General features: G+C 41.5%; 2 protein-coding genes across 2 annotated transcripts; both read right to left on the reverse strand.

The window, feature by feature from the left end:
* Nucleotides 1-310: 310 nt before the first annotated feature.
* LOC115577975 (uncharacterized) lies at nucleotides 311-16,563 on the reverse strand. The gene is made up of 5 exons (XM_030410840.1): nucleotides 16,515-16,563; nucleotides 16,103-16,419; nucleotides 2,560-2,765; nucleotides 1,344-1,461; nucleotides 311-978 (listed from the first exon to the last, which is right to left on the reverse strand). Exons 1-5 carry the CDS (start codon nucleotides 16,561-16,563, stop codon nucleotides 811-813), a joined length of 858 nt encoding a protein of 285 aa, XP_030266700.1. The 3' UTR covers nucleotides 311-810.
* A 4,659-nt stretch (nucleotides 16,564-21,222) lies between these two features.
* On the reverse strand, nucleotides 21,223-24,108 carry LOC115577969 (uncharacterized). Its single transcript, XM_030410833.1, has 4 exons — nucleotides 23,557-24,108; nucleotides 23,085-23,290; nucleotides 22,375-22,489; nucleotides 21,223-21,917 (listed from the first exon to the last, which is right to left on the reverse strand). Exons 1-4 carry the CDS (start codon nucleotides 24,016-24,018, stop codon nucleotides 21,726-21,728), a joined length of 975 nt encoding a protein of 324 aa, XP_030266693.1. The 5' UTR covers nucleotides 24,019-24,108; the 3' UTR covers nucleotides 21,223-21,725.
* Nucleotides 24,109-24,970: the final 862 nt, after the last annotated feature.

The raw sequence follows: 24,970 nt of genomic DNA on the forward strand, positions 1-24,970 counted from the left end.
TTAAAACCCCAGCATTTTTTGGGGGGGAAATTAATGATCTTTAATTGAGTGGATGTTACTACACACAGTTGGATTAAAATGGATCTTTTCTAATGAGCTCTAAGATGTGTTTATCATGACGTTTGTTGTGTAAATCCTCACATTAAAACATTTCAGCCAACTGTCACATCACAACAACATGTTTAATATGTCATATTATGATCTGCTCATGAAGACAACAAGTGAATGTTTGATTTTTAATTCAATTTACCAAACATTCACAATGTTTCCATAAATAAGGACCCAAACAGAAGAAACACATGCAGGAAGGTGAGGAACAAACAGCTTTACCTTTATTAAATAAAGCCATAAAACAAGCACACAGAATCCAGAGTCCAAAAACAGAAGCAACAAAAGGCTGATAACAAAACAGGAGAAAAGAAAAAGCAATCCTCCCTGTCTGTAGGTGTTATGCCAATTACTCTCATGCAATCTGTCCTGTTAGGATGTTAATGAGGTAGCTTCAGCACCTCTGGAGGAGGAACAGCCAAGTTAATAGTGAAGTGACCTCAGAACTGAAATAGCATGCAAGATATTTAGGGCTAAAAAGACAAACTAACCACATCTACAGCAAACTACAAACCACAACTGAATATATTTGGTGAGTAATGAGTTCTGGATTAATTATAATTAGTCATTATTGGTATTAGTGGTCATATTTGGACTAGTTGTTTTACAGCCGTTAGCATTTCTTATATTCATATTTCAGGATTATAGTTGTTTTTATTGTTGTAGCTTCTGTACATCTTCATGCTGACAGAAAACAGACACTTAATTTAGCGGCTCAGCTCTCTCTAGTGGTGACGAGTTGTCAGGCCACAGTTTCCTCACTATCTCTTCAGCTTGTGGGAAGTCCTCAAATTTCTTCGCAATTGGAGGATGTGCTCCGCGACAGTACTTGAGGTTCTGTCTCAGTCGGGCAGGATCAAACTTCAGCACCTAAAACAGAAACAGAGAAGAAGACGAGCAGTGATGAAGGAGTTTGGTTCAGCAGTCTGTCCACTCGTCAGAGCTCCAGGAGCAGAGGCTGTTTTAATGTTGAACCGACATGTTCTCACCTCCTCTCAGCTCGGAGACAACGGACACGTTATACAACACAAAACATATGACAATGAATTGTGTTTTTATTATCACAGATAACCGGTGAAATAAATCTCATCGAACAAAAAAAATATTAATTCTATTTAAGCTTAAGTTTTTTTAACCTTCTTGAATGAAAAAATATTCCCTCCCCATCACTTTTAAACCAAATCACCACTTTTAAGTGATATACTGAGAACCAGACTGAAATAAATAAAAGGTACCTGTCTGTCCACATGCAGGGCGACAGCAACATGATCCCAAACATAAAACTCTTTGCGAGACGGCTCCACCATCCCTGCTTCCATCTGCTTTTCATCAGATCTCTTGACCAACTCATAGCTGAGAGAAAACAGAGACAAAGAAAAGATCTGAAGCTTTGACTCATGTCAACGATCACTGCTCCGTTACTGCAGCTATGGCAGCTGAAGAGAGCCGACCAGAAATCACATCCTCCAGGTTACACAAGGAAGAGAATTCAGAGTCTCTCAGCTGTAGACCATGTGACTAGTTTGATATGTTTAGAAAACGATGCTAAAAGATAAAAAAAACCTCACCTGATGTCATTGTCGTCAGGTAGGGGGATTGGGACACAGGCGCGGACCCAGGGGTTATCCAAGAGGGATAACCACAAAGTCGCCAAGGCGATGGATGGGAAGGGGGGGGAAAAGATAAACCCACTAAACTGTTTTGCGCCACTACAGGCTTCTCTAATAAAACAAAACGCTCAAATGCTAAACCCAACCACCACTGCCAAGCAGCTGACCCAAAACCAAAATTGTCCAGGAGACCCAGAAAAGACAAGGTAAATAGCCACTAATACACACAAAGAACTCAGTTTCAAAGCCACAGGGAGAACCTCTCACTATCTCTGAAGGTGAGATAATGAGTCAGCACAAAGCACTGGAGACTCAGAGTATATGAAGGCTCCCCACACCTGTTCTTAATCAAAGCCAATCAGTGCCCCCCCCCCCCCCCCCCCCCCCACACACACACACACCTGGTGGCAGTGAGTGACTCTCTCACCATTCTCACAGGGCTGAATGCTTGAGTGCCCTCACAATTGTTTATTCAGTATTTCCGTCCACAGACCTTCACAGGTGAAACACCTGGATGCAAAACATCTGAACACTGAACCCAAAGATCTGAGAGACGTCCTGTAACAAGTCAACTTCTTACTGCTTCAGCTGTGTGACTGTATTTCTCAGCTGATCCAAGATAATCTTAAAATTGATTTAAAAGTAGAATAATCTGAACCAATATAGAATTAGAAATTGTAATCTTAAAAGTAACTAGTAACTAAAGCTGTCATACAGATGTAGTGGAGTAAACGGTACAATGTTTGCATCAAAAACAAACTATGAAAGTTTAAAGTTGGACAAAATGTTAATACCAAAGTAAAGTACAAGTACTTCAGTACTTAAGTACAGTATTTCTCACCTGTGTGTCTCACAAATGGCCTCAGGCCTCCAGATGAAGCAGCCATCTTTGTAGGAGCAGACAGAGTTTGGGTCATCAGTCAGCAGAGGACGGTCTGAGAACAGCTCCTGATTGGCTGGGCTGTGGACCAGTATAACATACATCACCTGCTGTCTGTACAGGACGGTCTCATACACACGCATGACGGGCTGAGCGCCAGAGCAACACTGGAACAATAAAATATGTTTTAGTGGAAGAGTCCTCACAAATACATTCACCAAGCTCCCTGTTAATGTCCTGAAAACACACAGACAACATCGACTCTCCTTCCTTGCACTTTAAAGGAACACTACGTAGTTTTAGAGAAGAAACTCAGAGTTTTAATATTTACAATATTATCAAGGTAACAATACAAACTATTGTCCATAAGTGAATCAACATGCTGTTCTCATTTCTTCAACTAAACTACGGACTGCTCCTTTAAGTAATCTTCTACCTGCTGGCTGTAGGCCTCCAGCACCTCCTCCAGGGGGAAGGTGAAGCGGTACGAGCCCATCCTGGAGAGCTCGGAGAAGGCCGGGGAGGTGGCAAACTTCCCCAGGAAGCTCTGCTGCATCTGGACCTGCTCCTCCGTCCGGTCGGGGTAGGTCATCTCCAGGAGCCTCCTTTCAGCTGATATGATGTCATCAGGCGTCACAGCCAGACTCCACCACACCAGAGAGCCTCCATGTGGGTTCTTGAAGCCGTTATCACCCCTGATGCCATTTAATCCAGCTTCGTCTGTGTCATGTTTCAGCTGAGACACATGAAACTCTGGTCGGGGACATGCAGGAATATTTTCTTTGTTGAGGTATGTGTTCTTTGCTTCCTCTTTCAAATCTGTCAGCCTCAAGTGCCGACCTTCCCAATAACGTTCCTCGTATCCTCTGCTGTTTCTCCGTGTCTTCATGCTCCGATGAGGAATGAAGAAGATGAAAAAGACGAATTAAAAAAGTCTTCACTGTTAGTTGATTGTCTGCTCGCTCGTCTCTGCTCACAACAGAAGTGATCTCTGATCTCAACAGGGAGGTCTATTAAGTATATGGAGAGGCGTTCACTGCACTCTGTTTAAAACTGTGTTCCCTAAGCAAATCTCCCTGGACTCAAATTACACTATTCAAGAAGGCCAACACGCAGCTGTGTGTGAGTGTTTATTTTTCATACCATAAAAAGATCATTATACATCATTATACAAGATGATTATACACCCAAATAAAAGTCAGACCAGTTAAACCAGAAGCAGATCAGCGATGGTGTGACGATTACGTTGAACAGCTCAAATCTATTTGCTTACCCGTCAACATCAGGTGTGGCCGCTGCTCCCTTAGTACACTAATGTCTCTCTGGTGAGTTATCAACCTGTTAAAACAGTCGAGCCAAGTTCATCTCAGTAAGAGATAGGGATTTGCACATGATTATAGAGGATTATGATGATTATAAAGGGCAGTATACATTTTTTAAGGCCTTAATAACACAATATGTAGATTGATTAATGTAAAATTAATAAACACAGTACTTATAGAAAGCTAACTACTTAGCTGTGTATCCTGTGTAGCTGTGTGTGATATGCAGTTGCCATGTCTTTTGTGTCAACAAATTATTGTCAACATGAGTTTATTCCCATCATCATAATACTGAGGTTTAGCAATTCAGCTGCAATTCTTAAAAAAACAATGAAACACTGGTTTATTATTAGGCTATTTATTGGAGGGCTAGTGCAAACTAGAATACAGACTACACATCTAAAAATGTGACAAAACCAAGAAATGACTACTGTGACTGTTAGTAGAACAACAATGTTTACAACAGCAAAGTCACAGTGAACTCAATATCTGGAAGAAGTTTAAGATTTGGCTATCAATCATTATTAATGATTATCGATGATAATCACTAATAATGATTAATAGCCAAATGATAAATAATAAGATTTTATTTACATGAGATTGCCTCAGGAGCACCACCCTTTAAGAATTGAAGATATAGCAATTCAATAATTCAGATACATAAAAGGTTCTACACTGTCATTTTGTATCTCTGATCAGTAATTGGCTTAATAACTAGAACCACAATAACCATAACAGCTTGGTGTTGATGAAGGATCTCCATCATCCAGGTCATGGTAATTCTAGGTGCTGTATTGTAGTCAACTGGACCCGATACAGTTTCTTGAACTCGTTTCACTTCTCATCTAAGAGGCTTTGTTGGTTCTCACTGACTGGAGGAGTTACAGGCTTTTAAACGGTATGTGAGACATACATAGCCTGGGAGTGTCCTTACAGAGTCATTAAGGACACCTGTGAGCTCTCAGTTTCAGACAGTGTGTTTACATGACACTCAAGAAAACCGAATTACTGCGTTAGTCTGACAATGATGGGATTTTTAAGATGCATGTATACACCTTTGTCTGACTAAAATCGGACCGGATCGGATTTCTTATAGTCGAATTACACCACGTAGATTATTCGATTGAAAGTCACATTACTCCTACATGTATACGTTTCCAGCGGATTGGATCGGATTTTGCGTTCTGCGCAGGTGCGAGATTTTTCCCCGGGGCCGTGAGCCGGAAGTAGACGGACGGCGATGGCGGCGGCGGCTTTCCTCCGAAATCATCGCAAGAAAGAGCGCCAGAGTGCACCTAGTTTGTGTAATTATCATGTACACCATATACAAAGTGTACAAAGATGTAGCTTCGTCTCGCTCTTCGTACGCCATCTTTCTTGAATGCCGAGGCAGCTGGTGACGTAAAGAAGTCAGCCAGAGGTGTGCCGTTAACACTAGTTGAAATGGGTACAGCGCCACCTAGCGTACCCGGGTATGACATGCTTTCGGCCAGTAATTCGATTTTCTCAATGGCAGGTATACTCGGATTATTGCAGTTGTCCGATTGAGCAGTATAGTTGAACTATGGCTGTAATCTGACTAAGCTGTGCATGTAAACGCACTGAGAGTCGTTAGGGCCGCTTGTGAGTCGTTGACCCAGCCGGCCTTCATGTGCATTGCTAGGTGAGTCCAGGTGTGAATGGTTGTTAATCTGTCTGAGGAGAGAACTCAGTACAGGATTGTAGGTGGTTGATAAGTGATATCTTAGTCCACCTCCTCTGTTCACAGCTGTTCCAGTTTGACATAGATGGATTCTTTTACTCCTCTTTCAAACCTCAAATCTGTCTTCTCTGGACAAGATGTTCACATTGTTGTCCTCAAAGGAAAGATTTGTATCCTTCAGATGTAAGCTCATAGTTGGCTAGGAGAAATGAATGAGACACTACTGAGATCTCTTTTCAAATTTCCGTTTCCTCTGGGTTGTTGTACAAACCCTGTGCTTTCATTCTCAAATCATTCAGCTTCAAGTGCTGACTTTCACAATAACATTCCTCATATTCTCTCCTGTTTCTCCATGTGTTCATGGTCCGATGGGGGATGAAGTAGATGAAAAGACAAGTTGAAAGTCTTTACTGTTAGTTGATTGTCTGCTCGCTCGTCTGTGCTCAGAACAGAGGTGATCTCTGATCTCAACAGGGAGGTATGTTCCCACACTGAACAGGTGTGGTTATGTCCTGTTGAGTCATGTTGTGTTTTTACGCAACATTAACAGGTTTAATGTTGGATTAAATTTGGCTGTCAATCAATATTAATGATTATCATTGATAATCATTAATGATGATAAATAATAAGATCTAATTTACATTAGATTGACTCAGGAGCAACACTCTTGAAGAAGGGAAAATATAGCCAATTTAATAATTCAGACTCACAAAAGGTACTAAACGGTCAGTTTGTATCTCTGAATACTGATATTTTGACTTTGTGTTTGAAATGAAATGTACCCCTAATTATAGAATGACTCTAATATGCACCTCATGTTATCACATTTGTTGCCTACCGTTGTTGGGTGATGGACTGTGCTGATGCTGGCAGAGGCTGTCTTGGCACTGGTTATGCGCACCATCTTGTGGATCACAGCAGGTTCAATCAATCTAAAAAAATGCCATGAAACTCCTGTAGGACGCCGTGGCAGTGGGGTGTGGTTAAGGTAGAGAGGGAGAGGGAGGAGTGGCTCAGCCAGTGATCAGACAGCTGGACAGAATTAGGCAATCAGGCAGCTATATAAGCATGTTTGTAACCTGGTTCTTGTCTCTTGCAGTAGGCTGGGTCCAGCGAGAGGACGGAGCGGCAACGGGCAGCAAAAGCAGCACGAGAGACGGAGCCCCAGCCGTCAGAGTGACAGCTGTTAATTTGTTTGTTTATACTTGCGTTGTGCCACGTTTTCTGCTGAAGCCCGAAATAAACCCCTAACTCTCTCCAGAAACGCTGACTTTCTTCCTTTCTTCCGTCCTTCCTGAACGAGCATTGAGCGGTGAGGCTCACAGACGCAAACCTGGTATAAAAGCGCACGTCGTCATCTGATGCAGACAGGCGCTCTGTCCCAAAACGCTGGCGAAGTTGGAGGACTTCCAACTGCTGTATTTACTCCGTAATCTGGCGATGTAGGGCTTTGTTCTTGTCAGCCAAATTACTTGCCCATGTTCCTGTTCGTGGGACTACACAGTAGTCACGATTTGGAGCCATTCCAGTCTCCATCGCCAAGTCCGAGTCTGACTCCGGGGCAGGACTCTCGGCCCGTTGATGCGTGTTCCGAGATGCTCGTTCTGGGCGCAGGTAGTTCCTTTCCATTCCACGGAAAGTAAACTTCCCTTCTTCAGCAGTCACATTAAAATCAGTCTGCTTAAAATGCCAACTACAGACCCGGGTGATTATGGTCGGGTTGAAGTCATCCCTCTGGATCTTCTGCATCCACTCAGCCCGTACCGCCCCGTTAATGGGGAATGCATGAAAGCTGACTTATTTGTTGTAACGTGACAAAACGGTACATAACGACACACAACAATGAAGGCAAGTCGCCTCTCTTGAATCCTAAAAACACTCATTGTGAAAAATTATCTTTATGCTTATTCAACTCAATCACTGTTGTCTCTTGCTCTTGCGGTCAAATCACCGGAAGTTATGACCAGAAATACTGGCCCACACACTCAAGTTGGAACATCAGCGGTCGCCATCTTGATCCTGTGCATGGAGCGAATAGCATATAGTGACCTACTCTTCATTGCAGTTAATATACTTCCCTGTTGAGATCAGAGATCACTTCTCTTGTTAGCAGACGAGCGAGCAGATAATCAAGTAACAGTAAAGACTTTCAATTGTCTTTTTCATCTACTTCAAATATAAGGAACATTATTGTGAAAGTCGGCACTTGAAGCTGAAATATTTGAAGCAAGCAAAGGATTTGGAGAGCCAACATCTCCTCAAAGAACACATCCCATTATACCCCCAACCAGGGTGTCATGTGACTCATCTGAAACACGACAAGACAAGACAAGACAACTGATCTCAACACAGAATTAAATATCAACCACTGAACAGGTGTGGTACTGTTCTGTTGAGTCATGTTGTGCCTTTTGTTTATTGAGAGGTTGTTTTGTCTCCCCAATGTACAAATCTGTGCAGTCCTGCTGCATTGAACATCATAAACTACATTACCCTGTTTATGCCTCCATGTTTAGGCTTTAGGTAGACAAGTTTCTGCCTCATTGTGTTGGTGGGTTTGAAGTGAACTGGGATATGTTGTTTATTAAAGATCCTCCTGAATTCCTTACATGTTCCTTGGACATAAAGAATGATGATGTTGTTACGTATTCTCGTCTCCTCTCTGTCTGCTATGGATCTATTAGAGGTTTTGACAAAGGTCCGGTTTGGGTAGCCACAGGTTTTAAGTGCTCCCTTGATGTGTTTCTCTTCCTTCTCCTTCCTGTCTGTTTTTGTGGACAAAGTCTCAGCCTGATGGTTTAGGGTTCTGGTGACCCCCAGCTGGTGCTCCAGTGAGTGGTGAGAGTCCAACAGCAGGTATTGATCTGTGTGCAGGTTTTTAACCATAACCCAACGGCAACCTTCTTCCAGTACAGTGGAGGTTTCTACAGACAGAAGCACGTAATAGTATTAAAAAATGAATAAATACCCCCACGACATTACATGATGTCTCTAAAATGAAACCCTCCTCCTGCCCTACAGATGTCCTCCCTACAGCGCTGTTCAAAAAGTCTTTTAGGTCTATTGGCCCTTGTATTGTTGATGCGTTTAATTTATCTCTTTCAACTGGAGTTGTTCCTTGTGTCTTTAAACGTGCCGTTTGTCGAACCAATATTGAAAAAACCCAGTCTGGATCCATCACATCCTGAAAATTATTGGCCAATTTCTAAACTCCCCTTTGTGTCAAAAATCTTAGAAAAAGTGGTGGCTGAACAGCTCACTGTACATTTAGAAAACCATGAGATCTTCGATAAATTGCAGTCCGGATTCCGTAAAAGGGATTCTACTGAAACTGCACTAAAGTTTCAAGTGACATTTTGATGTCAGCCGACTCAGGGGAATACACTGTCCTGGTTTTATTAGACCTGTCATCTGCCTTTGATACTGTTGATCACAATACTCTGATCAAAAGACTCCATGATCTAGTTGGGATGTATGGTTCAGTTTTACAGTGGTTCACATCATACCTATCAGGTAGAACCTTCAGTGTTTGTGCAAACCAGATTATGTCTGATACCACTGAACTCTCATGTGGGGTTCCCCAGGGCTCGGTCTTGGGACCAATCTTATTCCCCTTGTACATACTCCCACTAGGAACAATAATCAGGTCTTATAACAATGTATCATACCATTTTTATGCTGATGACATTCAGCTGTATTGTAAGTTTAAACCGTCTGAGCTCCATAAACTGTCTTCCTTAACTGACTGCCTGACCAACATCAAAAAATGGTTAAACGACAACTACCTGAAGCTTAATTCTGATAAAACAGAAACATTGATTATTGCGCCGGACGACAAAATCCCTCATATCAGGCAGTACATTGGTGATGTTTTAGGCTCATCTGTTCAGTCAAGCCTCAGAAACTTGGGAGCCATTTTTGAGTCTGCAATGTTGCTAGAGCAGCAGTCCAGACAATTATTCATGCTTTTTCCACCTGAAGAACACTGCAAAATAGAGTGATATGGTGTCAAAAGCTGAACTTGAGATGGTTAGTCATGCTTTTATCTCTCCTCGTCTAGACTACTGTAACAGCCTTTTTACCTGCCTAAACAAGAAAGAGCTTAACCATCTCCAGACTGTACAGAATGCAGCTGCACGGCTTTTAACTCACACTCACAAAAGAGCACACATCACCCCTGTTTTAGCTTCCCTGCATTGGTTACCGGTCCATTTTAGAATCAGTTTTAAAATTTTGGTGCTTACTTTTAGAGCCCTTCATGGTCAAGCACCCCCTTATCTCTGACCTGATTAAACTTCATGTACCTGCCCGTACTATGAGGTCGTCAGGTCAGAGATTGTTGGTGGTTCCTTACACCCACTTTAAGACCAGTGGTGACCGGTCCTTTCAGGCAGTGGCACCCAAACTGTGGAATGCCCTGCCTCTCTCTCTAAGATGCTCCGAGTCTGTGGACTCTTTTAGGAAACAGCTGAAAACTTTTTTATTTAAGCAGGCTTTTAGTTAATATCTTAAATTGTTTTTTTCTTTGTATTTTTATTTTTTTACCATTTTATTTTTTTGTGAAGCACTTTGTGATTATTATCTGTGAAAAGTGCTCTATAAATAAAATTTACTTACTTACTTATCCCTCCAGATGCCACTTAATCAGCTTCATCTGTGTCGTGTTTCAGATGAGACAGATGAAACTCTGGTCGGGGGTATAATGGAATGTTTTCTTTGAAGAGGTATTTCCCAGAGGAACATTTTACTGCTCAAAGTTTGCTCCTTTATGGCTATGGAGCCGTAAAGGAGCTCAATGAGAGTTCTCATTTCAGTCTTGTTGTAGTCTTTTTTGGTCTCATTTGTTTCTCCTAAAATTTCTTAGGAGCAATAGGTGAGACTTGAGACTTTACTGCTTAAACCTTGCTCCTTTCCAGCACTGGGGAGACATTCTGAAACTTCATTGAGAGCTTGATGAGATCTCCTTTGAAACTTACAGGGAGCCCTAGTTGAGATTTTCTGCACCTGTTTCTCAGGAGAAACAATTGAGAAACAGGAGAAATCAGCTACAGCCTCACTTTGGTCTCACACAGATCTCATAGTTGTCTAGGAGAAATGAATGAGACAATACTGAGATCTCTTTAACAATTTTTGTTTCCTCTGGGTTGTTGTACAAACCCTGTGCTTTCATTCTCAAATCTTTCAGCTTCAAGTGCTGACTTTCACAATAACATTCCTCATATTCTCTCCTGTTTCTCCATGTGTTCATGGTCCGATGGGGGATGAAGAAGATGAAAAGACAAGTTGAAAGTCTTTACTGTTAGTTGATTGTCTGCTCGCTCGTCTGTGCTCAGAACAGAGGTGATCTCTGGTCTCAACAGGGAGGTATGTTCCCACACTGAACAGGTGTGGTTATGTCCTGTTGAGTCATGTTGTGTTTTTACGCAACATTAACAGGTTTAATGTTGGATTAAATTTGGCTATCGATCAATATTAATGTTTATCATTGATAATCATTAATAATGATAAATAAAAAGATCTAATTTACATTAGATTGACTCAGGAGCAACACTCTTGAAGAAGGGAAAATATAGCCAATTTAATAATTCAGACTCACAAAAGGTACTAAACGGTCAGTTTGTATCTCTGAATACTGATATTTTGACTTTGTGTTTGAAATGAAATGTACCCCTAATTATAGAATGACTCTAATATGCACCTCATGTTACCACATTTGTTGCCTACCGTTGTTGGGTGATGGACTGTGCTGATGCTGGCAGAGGCTGTCTTGGCACTGGTTATGCGTACCATCTTGTGGATCACAGCAGGTTCAATCAATCTCAAAAAATGCCATGAAACTCCTGTAGGACGCCGTGGCAGTGGGGTGTGGTTAAGGTGCCGGCTGCTGGAAGAGAGGGAGGAGTGGCTCAGCCAGTGATCAGACAGCTGGACAGAATTAGGCAATCAGGCAGCGATATAAGCATGTTTGTAACCTGGTTCTTGTCTCTTGCAGTAGGCTGGGTCCAGCGAGAGGACGGAGCGGCAACGGGCAGCAAAAGCAGCACGAGAGACGGAGCCCCAGCCGTCAGAGTGACAGCTGTTAATTTGTTTGTATATATTTGCGTTGTGCCACGTTTTCTGCTGAAGCCCGAAATAAACGCCTAACTCTCTCTCCAGAAACGCTGACTTTCTTCCTTTCTTCCGTCGTTCCTGAACGAGCAGTGAGCGGTGAGGCTCACAGACGCAAACCTGGTATAAAAGCGCACGTCGTCATCTGATGCAGACAGGCGCTCTGTCCCAAAACGCTGGCGAAGTTGGAGGACTTCCGACTGCTGTATTTACTCCGTAATCTGGCGATGTAGGGCTTTGTTCTTGTCAGCCAAATTACTTGCCCTTGTTCCTGTTCGTGGGACTACACAGTAGTCACGATTTGGAGCCATTTCGGTCTCCATCTCCAAGTCCGAGTCTGACTCTGGGGCGGGACTCTTGGCCTGCGTGTTCCGAGACGCTCGTTTTGGGCGCAGGTAGTTTGTACCCATTCCACGAAAAGTAAACTGGTACGGTTCCCTTCTTCAGCCTCCTCAGCCCCCCGACAGTCACATTAAAATCAGTCTGCTTAAAATGCCAACTACACACCCTGGTGTTTTTGGTCGGGTTGAAGTCATCCCTTTGGATCTTCTGCATCCACTCAGCCCGTACCGCTCCGTCAATGGGGAATGCATGAAAACTGACTTATTTGTTGTAACGTGACAAAACGGTACATAAAGGCACACAACAATTAAGTGCTGAGGCTCTCACCCTCTGAAAGGCAAGTCACCTCTCTTGAATCCTAAAAACACTCATTGTGAAAAATTATCTTTATGCTTATTCAACTCGGTCGCTGTTGTCTCTTGCTCTTGCTGTCAAATCACCGGAAGTTATGATCAGAAACACTGGCCCACACACTCAAGTTGGAACATCAGCGGTCGCCATCTTGATCCTGTGCATGGAGCGAATAGCATATAGTGACCTACTCTTCATTGCAGTTAATATACTTCCCTGTTGAGATCAGAGATCACTTCTCTTGTTAGCAGACGAGCGAGCAGATAATCAAGTAACAGTAAAGACTTTCAATTGTCTTTTTCATCTACTTCAAATATAAGGAACATTATTGTGAAAGTCGGCACTTGAAGCTGAAATATTTGAAGCAAGCAAAGGATTTGGAGAGCCAACATCTCCTCAAAGAACACATCCCATTATACCCCCAACCAGGGTGTCATGTGACTCATCTGAAACACGACAAGACAAGACAAGACAACTGATCTCACCACAGAATTAAATATCAACCACTGAACAGGTGTGGTACTGTTCTGTTGAGTCATGTTGTGCCTTTTGTTTATTGAGAGGTTGTTTTGTCTCCCCAATGTACAAATCTGTGCAGTCCTGCTGCATTGAACATCATAAACTACATTACCCTGTTTATGCCTCCATGTTTAGGCTTTAGGTAGACAAGTTTCTGCCTCATTGTGTTGGTGGGTTTGAAGTGAACTGGAATATGTTGTTTATTAAAGATCCTCCTGAATTCCTCACATGTTCCTCGGACATAAAGAATGATGATATTGTGTATTCTCGTCTCCTCTCTGTCTGCTATGGATCTGTTAGAGGTTTTGACAAAGGTCCGGTTTGGGTAGCCACAGGTTTTAAGTGCTCCCTTGATGTGTTTCTCTTCCTTCTCCTTCCTGTCTGTTTTTGTGGACAAAGTCTCAGCCTGATGGTTTAGGGTTCTGGTGACCCCCAACTGGTGCTCCAGTGAGTGGTGAGAGTCCAACAGCAAGTATTGATCTGTGTGCAGGTTTTTAACCGTAACCCAAGAAACTATAAGATGGTGAAGAAACGCCTGCTACAGGACAGCACTCTGTCCAGCTGAACCAACTTCACCCCAGACCACATTTGTGCCCTACTTGCCCTCTGTGTGACGACAACCTTCTTCCAGTACAGTGACGGTTTCTACAGACAGAAGCACGCAATAGAATTAAAAAATGAATAAATATCTGAAAGACCTAATAGTGCCCTAGTACCCCACTTGAACACGGGCCTCTCAGGATGCAGGGTTACTTGTGGTTCCTCGAGTCTCCAAAAGTAGAATAGGAGGCAGAAAAGTCAGTCATCGAGCTCATCTTTTGTGGAACCACCTTCCAGTGTCGGATCTGGAGGCAGACAACCTCTTAATGTTTTAACAGTCTGCTTAAACCTTTCCTTTCTGATTGTAATTATAGTCAGGGCCTGCACAGACTCTTATCTGTCCTGCCCAATGTCAGGTTTGTACAAATAAGGACCCAAACAGAAGACGCACATGCAGGAAGGTACAGAACAAAAAGCTTTACCTTTATTAAATGAAGCCATAAAACGAGCCCACAGAATCTAGAGTCCAAAAATAGAAGCAACAAAAGGCCGATAACAAAACAGGAGAAAAGTACAAACCAGGAAGATAATCGGGCCGTGCAGATACTGTAGAGCCTGAGAGGCCTTTTCATCACCGCTTGATAATGAATTATTATAATTATTGTCATCATTGTTATTACTGGTCATATTTAGACTATAGTTGTTTAACAGCTGATAGTATTTATAATATTCATATTTCATTATCATAGTTGTTGTTATTGTTGTAGCTTCTGTACATCTTCATGCTGACAGATGACAGACACTTAATTTAGCAGCTCAGCTCTCTCCAGTGGTGACGAGTCATCAGGCCACAGTTTCCTCACTAACTCTTTAGCTTGTGGGAAGTCCTCAAATTCCCAAGGCTTCACAATTGTAGATTTTGGTTTTTCGCAGTACTTGAGGTTCTGTCTTAGTCGGGCTGAATTAAACTTCAGCACCTAAAACAGAAACAGAGAAGAAGATGACGAGCAGTGATGAAGGAGTTTGGTTCAGCAGTCTGTCCACTCGTCAGAGCTCCAGGAGCAGAGGCTGTTTTAATGTTCATAACACACAAACTGAGCTGACCTGCCTTCTAATAATGAAGCTTGTAAACAGCATAAAGTAACGTTGGAAGTGGAGCTGAACCGACATGTTCTCACCTCCTCTCAGCTCGGAGACAACGGACGCGTTATACAACACAAAACATATGACAATGAATTGTATTTGTATTATCACAGATAACCAGTGAAACAAATCTAATTGAACAAAAAGTTAATAATTGAAGCTTATTTAGTTTTTTACTCCCTTCAATAAAAAAATATTCCCTCCCCATCACTTTTAAACAAAATCATCACTTTTAAGTGAAATACAGAGAACCAGACTGAAATAAATGATAAATAAATAAAGGTACCTGTCTGTCCACATGCAGGACGACAGCAACATGATCCCAAACATAAAACTCTTTGCGAGACGGCTCCACCATCCCTGCTTCCATCTGCTTTTCATCAGGTCTCTTGACCAACTTATACCTGAGAGAAAACAGAGACAAAGAAAAGTTCTGAACCTTTGACTCATGTCAGCGATCACTGCTCTGTTACTGCAGCTATGGCAGCTGAAGAGAGCCGACCAGAAATCCCATCCTCCAGGTTACACAAGGAAGAGAATTCAGAGTCTCTCAGCTGTAGACCATGTGACTAGTTTGATATGTTTAGAAAACGATGCTAAAAATAAAAAAACTTGATCTGATGTCATTGTTTATTCAATATTTCTTTTCTTTCTTTCACAGGTGAAACACCTGGATGTAAAACATCTGAACACTGAACCCAAAGATCTGAGCGACGTCCTGTAACAAGTCAACTTCTTACTGCTTCAGCTGTGTGACTGTATTTCTCAGCTAATCCAAGATAATTTTAAAGTTGATTTATCTTAAAAATGGAATTTTCTGAACCCATATAGAATTAGACATTGTAATCTTAAAAGTAACTAGTAACTAAAGTTGACAAACAGATGTAGTGGAGTAAACGGTACAATGTTTGTGTCAAAAACAAAGTATGAAAGTATAAAGTTGGACAAAATGTTAATACCAAAGTAAAGTACAAGTACTTCAGTACTTAAGAACAGTATTTCTCACCTGTGTGTCTCACACATGGCCTCAGGCCTCCAGATGAAGCAGCCATCTTTGTAGGAGCAGACAGAGTTTGGGTCGTCAGTCAGCAGAGGACGGCCTGAGAACAGCTCCTGATTGGCTGGGCTGTGGACCAGCACTGCGTACATCACTTCCTGTTTGTTCAGGACGGTCTTGAAGACCCACATAATGGGCTGATAACCGGAGCAACACTGGAACAATAAAATAAGTTTTAGTGGAAGAGTCCTCATAAATACATTCACCAAGCTCCCTGTTAATGTCCTGAAAACACACAGACAACATCGACTCTCCTTCTTTCACTTTAAAGGAACACTACGTAGTTTTAGAAAAGAAACTCAGAGTTTTAATGTTTACAATATTAGTGAGGTAACAATACAAACTATTGTCCATAAGTGAATCAAGCTGTTCTCATTTCTTCAACTAAACTACGGACTGCTCCTTTAAGTAGTCTGATACCTGCTGGCTGTAGGCCTCCAGCAGCTCCTCCAGGGGGAAGGTGAAGCGGTACGAGCCCAGCCTGGAGAGCTCGGAGAAGGCCGGGGAGGTGGCAAACTTCCCCAGAAAGCTCTGCTGCATCTGGACCTGCTCCTCCGTCCGGTCGGGGTAGGTCGTCTCCAGGAGCCTCCTCTCAGCTGATGTGATGTCATCAGGCTTCACAGCCAGACTCCACCACACCAGAGAGCGTTCATGTGGGTTCTTGAAGCCACTATCATCCCTAATGCCACATAATCCATCTCTGTCTGTGTCGTGTTTCAGATGAGTCACATGGAGCTCTGGTCGGGGGTATAATGGGATGTTTTTTTTGAGGAGATATCGGTTCTCAAATCCTTTGCTTCCTCTTTCAAATCTCTCAGCTTCAAGTGCCGACCTTCCCAATAACGTTCCTCATATCCTCTGCTGTTTTTCCCTGTCTCCATGGTCCTTTACTGTTATTATCTGCTCACTCGTTTGTACTCAGAAGAGAAGTTATCTCTGATCTCAACAGGGAATTAAACATTAACTACTGAAGAGGCGTTGCTCTGTGTGAGATACCATGTGAGTACAGAGACGGGGAGAGACAGAAGGCCTGTGTACTACTGTATTTATAATCATAAACTACTGTTATTAAAATTGGCCCTTGGCCTCTTCTGTAGTAGGTGATACACATGAAGACAGCTCTTTAAAATTAAATTTACTTTGCCAGAATTATATATTAGGTTCATTTAATCATGGGGATATAGCAAATTTAGTTTGAATACTTTCAAAACACTTTAATCCCACTGTAAATACTTTTACCAGTTCCATTTTCAACACAGGAGTTGTACTTGTAACAGAGTATTTCTAAAGCTTGGTATTAGTACATTTACTGCAGTAAAGGATCTAAATACTTCTTCCATAATAATTATTGATAATAATTATCCAAATTAAAATTAATACTGTTACTGACCTCAGAATTCAAGAAAAACTACTAGTACACTACACTAGTACACTACAGTGAAACATTTTAAATGATAAATTCGTGATTATTGTGCATAAATATTGCAATAAAGTTGGTTTAAGATTGTCTCACACGGGGTACCATTGTTAGTATGGTAATTATTCAAATTAAATTAATCAGAATTTATAAAGTTAATGCTGTTAGTGACCTCTAAATTAAAGAAAATCTAACCACTACTACAATACTGTGCATGAATATTGCAGTAAAATGATTTAAGATTGCCTCACACGGGGCACCATTAGTGGAATTAGTGCTAGGGCAGGTGTGGTTAATAGAATGTGAAAATGATTGATAATTATCATTCAAATTAAATTAATCAGAATAATTTTTTCTTTAATTAAATAATTAAAACCATGCACCACCCTGGAATCAATATTCTGATAAAGAAATATGATGTTCAGAACTGTACTGTACAACAGAATGTGACAAAGAGACGGTTGTGTGTGCAGTAAATGTCGTATGCTGGCCTCCCTCTTCGTGCTGAAGTAGTTTATCCAGCAAGCCCAAACAATCGAGTATGCCCAGAAAAGACTCACAGGCCGGACAGGTGGCATTTTCTCTGACCTTTACTGAGGAACATATCTCGACTGTGAAATTGCAAAACAAAATATCCATAAATACAGGTTTTTAAAATGTAGCCATAAAAACAGATTCATAATCACAATGACTGAAGTACAGACAACATTGATCAATATGCACAAACAGAGAAAAAGTGTAGTAGAACGCTTCAAAATGAATATAACAGCATGAATCAGAACAATATCTGAGCTACATGGTTAACAAGTTAACAGCTGAGCAAATCTGCCTCTTATACATATATGGATGAGTTATTACAATGTACGAAATAAAAACGATTGTAATACACAACCAATCCTCACTAAACTTATAAACAATAAAAACTTATGGATATGGCATTCTGTGGCTTCAATGAAAAAATGTAATCTTTCCACAGCACAAAGGACGATGAGAATAGTCTGCAGCACCAGTCATGTGCTCTCCTTCTCCCAAAACCGAAAGTGAAACTTACACTCACAGGCCACTTTATTGGGTACACCTGTCCAACTGCTCGTTAACTTAAATTTCTAATCAGCCAATCACATGGCAGCAACTCAATGCATTTAGGCATGTAGACATGGTCAAGACGATCTGCTGCAGTTCAAACCGAGCATCAGAATGGGGAAGAAAGGTGATTTAAGTGACTTTGAACGTGGCATGGTTGTTGGTGCCAGACGGGCTGGTCTGAGTATTTCAGAAACTGCTGATCTACTGGGATTTTCACGCACAACCATCTCTAGGGTTTACAGAGAATGGTCCGAAAAAGAGAAAATATCCAGTGAGCGGCAGTTCTGTAGGCGCAAATTCTTTGTTGATGCCAGAGGTCAGAGGAGAATGGCCAGACTGGTTCGAGCTGACAGAAAGGCAACAGTAACTCAAATAACCACTCGTTACAACCGAGGTATGCAGAAGAGCATCTCTGAACGCACAACACGTCGAACCTTGAGGCGGATGGGCTACAGCAGCAGAAGACCACACCGGGTGCCACTCCTGTCAGCTAAGAACAGGAAACTGAGGCTACAATTCGCACAGGCTCACCAAAATTGGACAATAGAAGATTGGAAAAACGTTGCCTGGTCTGATGAGTCTCGATTTCTGCTGCGACATTCGGATGGCAGGGTCAGAATTTGGCGTCAACAACATGAAAGCATCGATCCATCCTGCCTTGTATCAACGGTTCAGGCTGGTGGTGGTGGTGTAATGGTGTGGGGGATATTTTCTTGGCACACTTTGGGCCCATTAGTACCAATTGAGCATCGTGTCAACGCCACAGCCTACCTGAGTATTGTTGCTGACCATGTCCATCCCTTTATGACCACAGTGTACCCATCTTCTGATGGCTACTTCCAGCAGGATAACGCGCCATGTCATAAAGCGCGAATCATCTCAGACTGGTTTCTTGAACATGACAATGAGTTCACTGTACTCAAATGGCCTCCACAGTCACCAGATCTCAATCCAATAGAGCACCTTTGGGATGTGGTGGAACGGGAGATTCGCATCATGGATGTGCAGCCGACAAATCTGCAGCAACTGCATGATGCTATCATGTCAATATGGACAAAACTCTCTGAGGAATGTTTCCAGTACCTTGTTGAATCTATGCCACGAAGGATTAAAGCAGTTCTGAAGGCAAAAGGGGGTCCAACCCAGTACTAGCAAGGTGTACCTAATAAAGTGGCCGGTGAGTGTAAGTCTGCATTCAACCTTTGCGTCCACAGGGGGCAGCATTGCACTGTATTAAAACATCATATAGCTTAACAGTTCAGTATATGGCATTCAGAGGCCATGACATGTCTTCAGCAGTTCTCTCCTGCTTAATAAAACATATCAAAACATCAGTATAATTATCAGATGATGACTGAACATTCAATCTTGTCACATGCTTACTGTGTTCCTCGTTCCTTTCTGGATCTTATCATCTGTGTCTGCAGGTCTGTATGTGAATACCTCAGTCACTTCACTACCTCCAGTATCTACTGATCCTTATGGTTTGGTGTTTGATCATATCATTCAGTCTGGGTCAGCTCACGTACTCAGATGAGAAGGCTGCCGAGCCAGAGACTAAAGATCGAGTCTGTGTTTCAGCAAGTGAGAAACAGAGAAAGTCAAGTTTTAAGTTTGCCAAGATTTATTTTGGCGATTGGGTTTTTCCTCAGTTTCTTACGTGATCTCTTATATTTAGAAAGTTCTTTCTGGTCACATGGGGCCTTCTAGTAGCTCTATCAGTGATTTGTGGTGGTCAGTTTTCCTTTTTGTATGTGATATCTCATGTGCAACATTACTGTGGCAACAACATTTAAAAGTCGACGTCAGGAAACCAATGATGTTGTATGAGCTAAAAAGTTTGAACAAATAAAATGATTACTCTACATTTACTTTGTAATTCTGAGGTTATCGGCTCCCTGATATTTCTAAAGTCACTGTCAGATTTTACAGTTTGCTCTTCTGGACTTGACAAGCATCTTCCCCAGAAGAAACAAATCATCACACAGAACACAAAATGTGTTTAAGAAGAAGTTCCTGTTAACTTGTGTCTTTGATAATAGTTTTTGATAACTTGTTTCAGGTTTTCGGTTGATTTTTCACTCGATGTGATTTCAGCAAACTAGATTTGGAAACGCTGCATATCAGCCAATACTAAACATCTGGTGCATGTAATTATAGTAATTTATTAATTGGGTCATTCATTGATTTATTTGTTTTTGACTCTGGGCAGTGTTAGTCATGGGTATATATACAAACTTACATCATATCCTGTCGATAAAGCTCACTGAATTAAACTGAAACTGAATGCAGTCTTCAAGCCGCCTCCGGCATTGTGAAACTGTGCAACACATCTTTTAAACTCTTATCATTTCTATCTCTGTGTGGAGCGTGTTGTTAGTCGTGCATTGTGTGTGGAGCTGGTTGTAAGAGTGTTGTTAGAGTGTGTCGATCATATCAGAGAGTGCTACTGCCTGATTGATCGAGGAGATAAAAGTTTTACTATTTGAGCTTCTGCAGATTGAATCTTCCAGTGAGGACACAGAAGTTATGAGCTGGTGAATATTTCAGAAAATCTGAGCATTTTTATGAGAAACAAGTGTTTATGACATTTTTCTAATGTAACAGTGGGGTCAGCTGGACAAGACTTTGTGTAACTTAGGCGAGAAGCCAAGTTTCAGTAGTAATATTCCTAACATCCTGTAACATCAGGTCAAATCCTTATCTTCAAAACAAATGCTTATCCTTCTCGCAATAGCAGCATTTTTGGGGGGGCCAATTATTGATCTTTAATTGATGAGTATTACTACGTACAGTGAGTTGGATCAAAATGGAGCTTTTCTAATGAGCTCTAAGATATGTTTATTACAATATTTGTTGTGTAATTCCTCACATTAAAACATTTCAGCCAACTGTCACATCACAACAACATGTTTAATATGTAATATTATGATCTGCTCATGAAGACAACGAGTGAATGTGACTTTTTAATTCAATTTAACAAACATTCAATGTTTCCACAAATAAGGACCCAAACAGAAGAAACACATGCAGGAAGGTGAGGAACAAAACGCTTTACCTTTATTAAATAAAGCCATAAAACAAGCCCACAGAATCCAGAGTCCAAAAACAGAAGCAACAAAAGGCCGATAACAAAACAGGAGAAAAGAAAAAGTGATCCTCCCTGTCTGTAGGTGTTATGCTAATTACTCTCATGCAATCTGTCCTGTTGGGATGTTAATGAGGTGACTTCAGCACCTCTGGAGGAGGAACAGCCAAGTTAATAGTGAAGTGACCTCAGAACTGAAATAGCATGTAAGATATTTATGGCTAAAAGACAAACTAACCACAACTACAGCAAACTACAAACCACAACTGAATATATTTAGCGAGTAATGAGTTCTGGATTGATTATCATAATTATTGGTATTACTGGTTATATTTGGACTATAGTTGTTTTACAACTGTTAGTATTTCTAATATTCATATTTCATGATTATAGTTATTGTAATTCTTATTGTTTTAGCTTCTGTACATCTTCATGCTGACAGACGACAGATTTCATTTTTCACTTTTCACTTCATTTAGCGGCTCAGCTCTCGCCAGTGGTGACGAGTCGTCAGGCCACAGTTTCCTGACTAACTCTTCAGCTTGTGAGAAATCCTGAAATTCTAAAGACTTTGTAATTGGAGGATATGCTCCGCTGCAGTACTTGAGGTTCTGTCTCAGTCGGGCAGGATCAAACTTCAGCACCTAAAACAGAAACAGAGAAGAAGATGACGAGCAGTGATGAAGGAGTTTGGTTCAGCAGTCTGTCCACTCGTCAGAGCTCCAGGAGCAGAGGCTGTTTTAATGTTCATAACACACAGACTGAGCTGACCTGCCTTCTAATAATGAGGCTTGTAAACAGCATAAAGTAACGTTGGAAGTGGAGCTGAACCGACATGTTCTCACCTCCTCTCAGCTCGGAGACAACGGACGCATTATACAACACAAAACATATGACAATGAGTTGTATTTGTATTATCACAGATAACCATTGAAATAGATCAAAACAAACAAAAAGTTAATAATTCTGTTGAAGCTAATTTAGTTTTTTACTTTCTTGAATGAAAAAATATTCCCTCCCCATCACTTTTAAACAAAATCATCACTTTTGAGTGAAATACTGAGAACTAGACTGAAATAAATGATAAATAAATAAAGGTACCTGTCTGTCCACATGCAGGGCGACAGCAACATGATCCCAAACATAAAACTCATGGCGAGAGGACACCTCCCCTGCTTCCATCTGCTTTTCATCGGATCTCTTGACCAACTCATAGCTGAGAGAAAACAGAGACAAAGAAAAGATCTGAAGCTTTGACTCATGTCAGCGATCACTGCTCCGTTACTGCAGCTATGGCAGCTGAAGAGAGCCGACCAGAAATCACATCCTCCAGGTTACACAAGAAAGAGAATTCAGAGTCTGTCAGCTGTAGACCATGTGACTAGTTTAATATCTTTAGAAAATGATGCTAAAAATAAAAAAACTCCATCTGATGTCATTGTTTATTCAGTATTTCCGTCCACAGACCTTCACAGGTGAAACACCTGGATGTAAAACAGCTGAACACTGAACCCAAAGATCTGAGGGACGTCCTGTAACAAGTCGACTTCTTATTGCTTCAGCTGTGTGACTGTATTTCTCAGCTAATCCAAGATAATCTTGAAATTGATTTAAAAAGTAGAATTTTCTGAACCCATATAGAATTAGAAATTGTAATCTTAAACGTAACGAGTAAGCTGTCAAACAGATGTAGTGGAGTAAACGGTACAATGTTTGCGTCACAAACAAAGTATGAAAGTATGAAGTTGGACAAAATGTGAATACCAAAGTAAAGTACAAGTACTTCAATACTTAAGTACAGTATTTCTCACCTGTGTGTCTCACACATGGCCTCAGGCCTCCAGATGAAGCAGCCATCTTTGTAGGAGCAGACAGAGTTTGGGTCGTCAGGCAGCAGAGGACGGTCTGAGAACTTCTCCTGATTGGCTGGGCTGTGGACCAGTATAACGTACATCACCTGCTGTTTGTACAGAACAGTCTTGAAGACCCGCATGACGGGCTGAGCTCCTTGGCATAACTGGAACAATAAAATAAGTTTTAGTGGAAGAGTCCTCACAAATACATTAATCAAGGTCCCTGTTAATGTCCTGAAAACACACAGACAACACTGACTCTACTTCCTTTCACTTTACAGGAGCATTACGTAGTTTTAGAAAAGAAAATCAGAGTTTAAATATTTACAATATTAGCAAGGTAACAATACAAACTATTGTCCATAAGTGTATCAAGCTGTTCTCATTTCTTCAACTAAACTACAGACTGCTCCTTTCAGTAATCTTCTACCTGCTGGCTGTAGGCCTCCAGCAGCTCCTCCAAGGGGAAGGTGAAGCGGTACGAGCCCAGCCTGGAGCGCTCGGAGAAGGACGGGGCGGTGGCAAACTTCCCCAGGAAGCTCTGCTGCATCTGGACCTGCTCCTCCGTCCGGTCGGGGTAGGTCGCCTCCAGGAGCCTCTTCTCAGCTGATGTGATGTCATCAGGCGTCACAGCCAGACTCCACCACACCAGAGAGCCTCCATGTGGGTTCTTGAAGCCGTTATCACCCGAGATGCCACATAATCCATCTCTGTCTGTGTCGTGTTTCAGATGAGTCACATGGAGCTCTGGTCTGGGCCACGCAGGGATGTTTTCTTTGAGGAGATATTCGTTCTTCAAAGCCTTTGCTTTTTCTTTCAAATCTGTCAGCTTCAAGTGCTGACTTTCCCAAAAATGTTCCATGTGTCCTCTGTTGTTTTCCCATTTCTTCATGTTGGGGAATAAAGTAGATGAAAAAGACAAATTAAAAGTCTTTACTGTTAGTTGATTGTCTGCTTGCTCGTCTCTGCTCACAAGAGAAGTGATCTCTGATCTCAACAGGGAGGTCTATTAACTACAATGGAGAGGCGTTCACTGCACGATATTTAAATCTGTGTCTTACATAAGCAAATCTCCCTGGACTCAAAGTACACTATTCAAGGGAAAAGTCAGACCAGTTAAACCAGAACCAGATCAGCGATGGGGAGCAGCAGCACATGTGATCGTCACGTTGAACAGCTCAAATCTATTTCCTCACCTTTCCACATCAGGTGTGGCTGCTGCTCCCTTCACACACTAATGTCTCTCTGATGAGTTGTCAACCAGTTAAAACAGTGGAGCAAAGTTCATCTCAGTAAGAGAACAGAGTGATCGACTGTGTAAGAGACAAGAACCAAAACCTCCAACAGCAGCTCAACTCTTCCAACACTAACCAGAAGAAACAACTCACACAGTGGAATCAAACTTTCTGCCCTTCCCTGTTTGTGTAACACCTTGTAAGACACTGTTCCACACACATTCCTTAAGAAGGCTCACCTTGATGTTATTTATGTGACATCATGCCACATCGTGAGTTGTATTAAAATAAATATGAGCTGTCATGCCACTGTCAGATTTTACAGTTTGCTCTTCTGGACCCAGGATCTTACAGGCATCTTCCCCCAGAAGAAACAAAATGTGTTTGAGAAGAAACTCCTGTTAACTTGTGTCTTTGACAAAAGTTCTTGATAACTTGTTTCAGATTTTCAGTTGATTTTTCACTTGATGTCATTTCAGCAAAGTAGATTTGGAAATACCTCATATTAGCCGACACTGAACTTATCTGGTGCATGTAATTATAGTAATTTATTAATTGACTCATTCATTTATTTATTAGTTTTTGACTCTGGGCAGTTTCAGTCATGGG

Source organism: Sparus aurata, unplaced genomic scaffold, assembly GCF_900880675.1.
Source record: "Sparus aurata unplaced genomic scaffold, fSpaAur1.1, whole genome shotgun sequence".
Classification (NCBI taxonomy): Eukaryota; Metazoa; Chordata; class Actinopteri; order Spariformes; family Sparidae; genus Sparus; species Sparus aurata.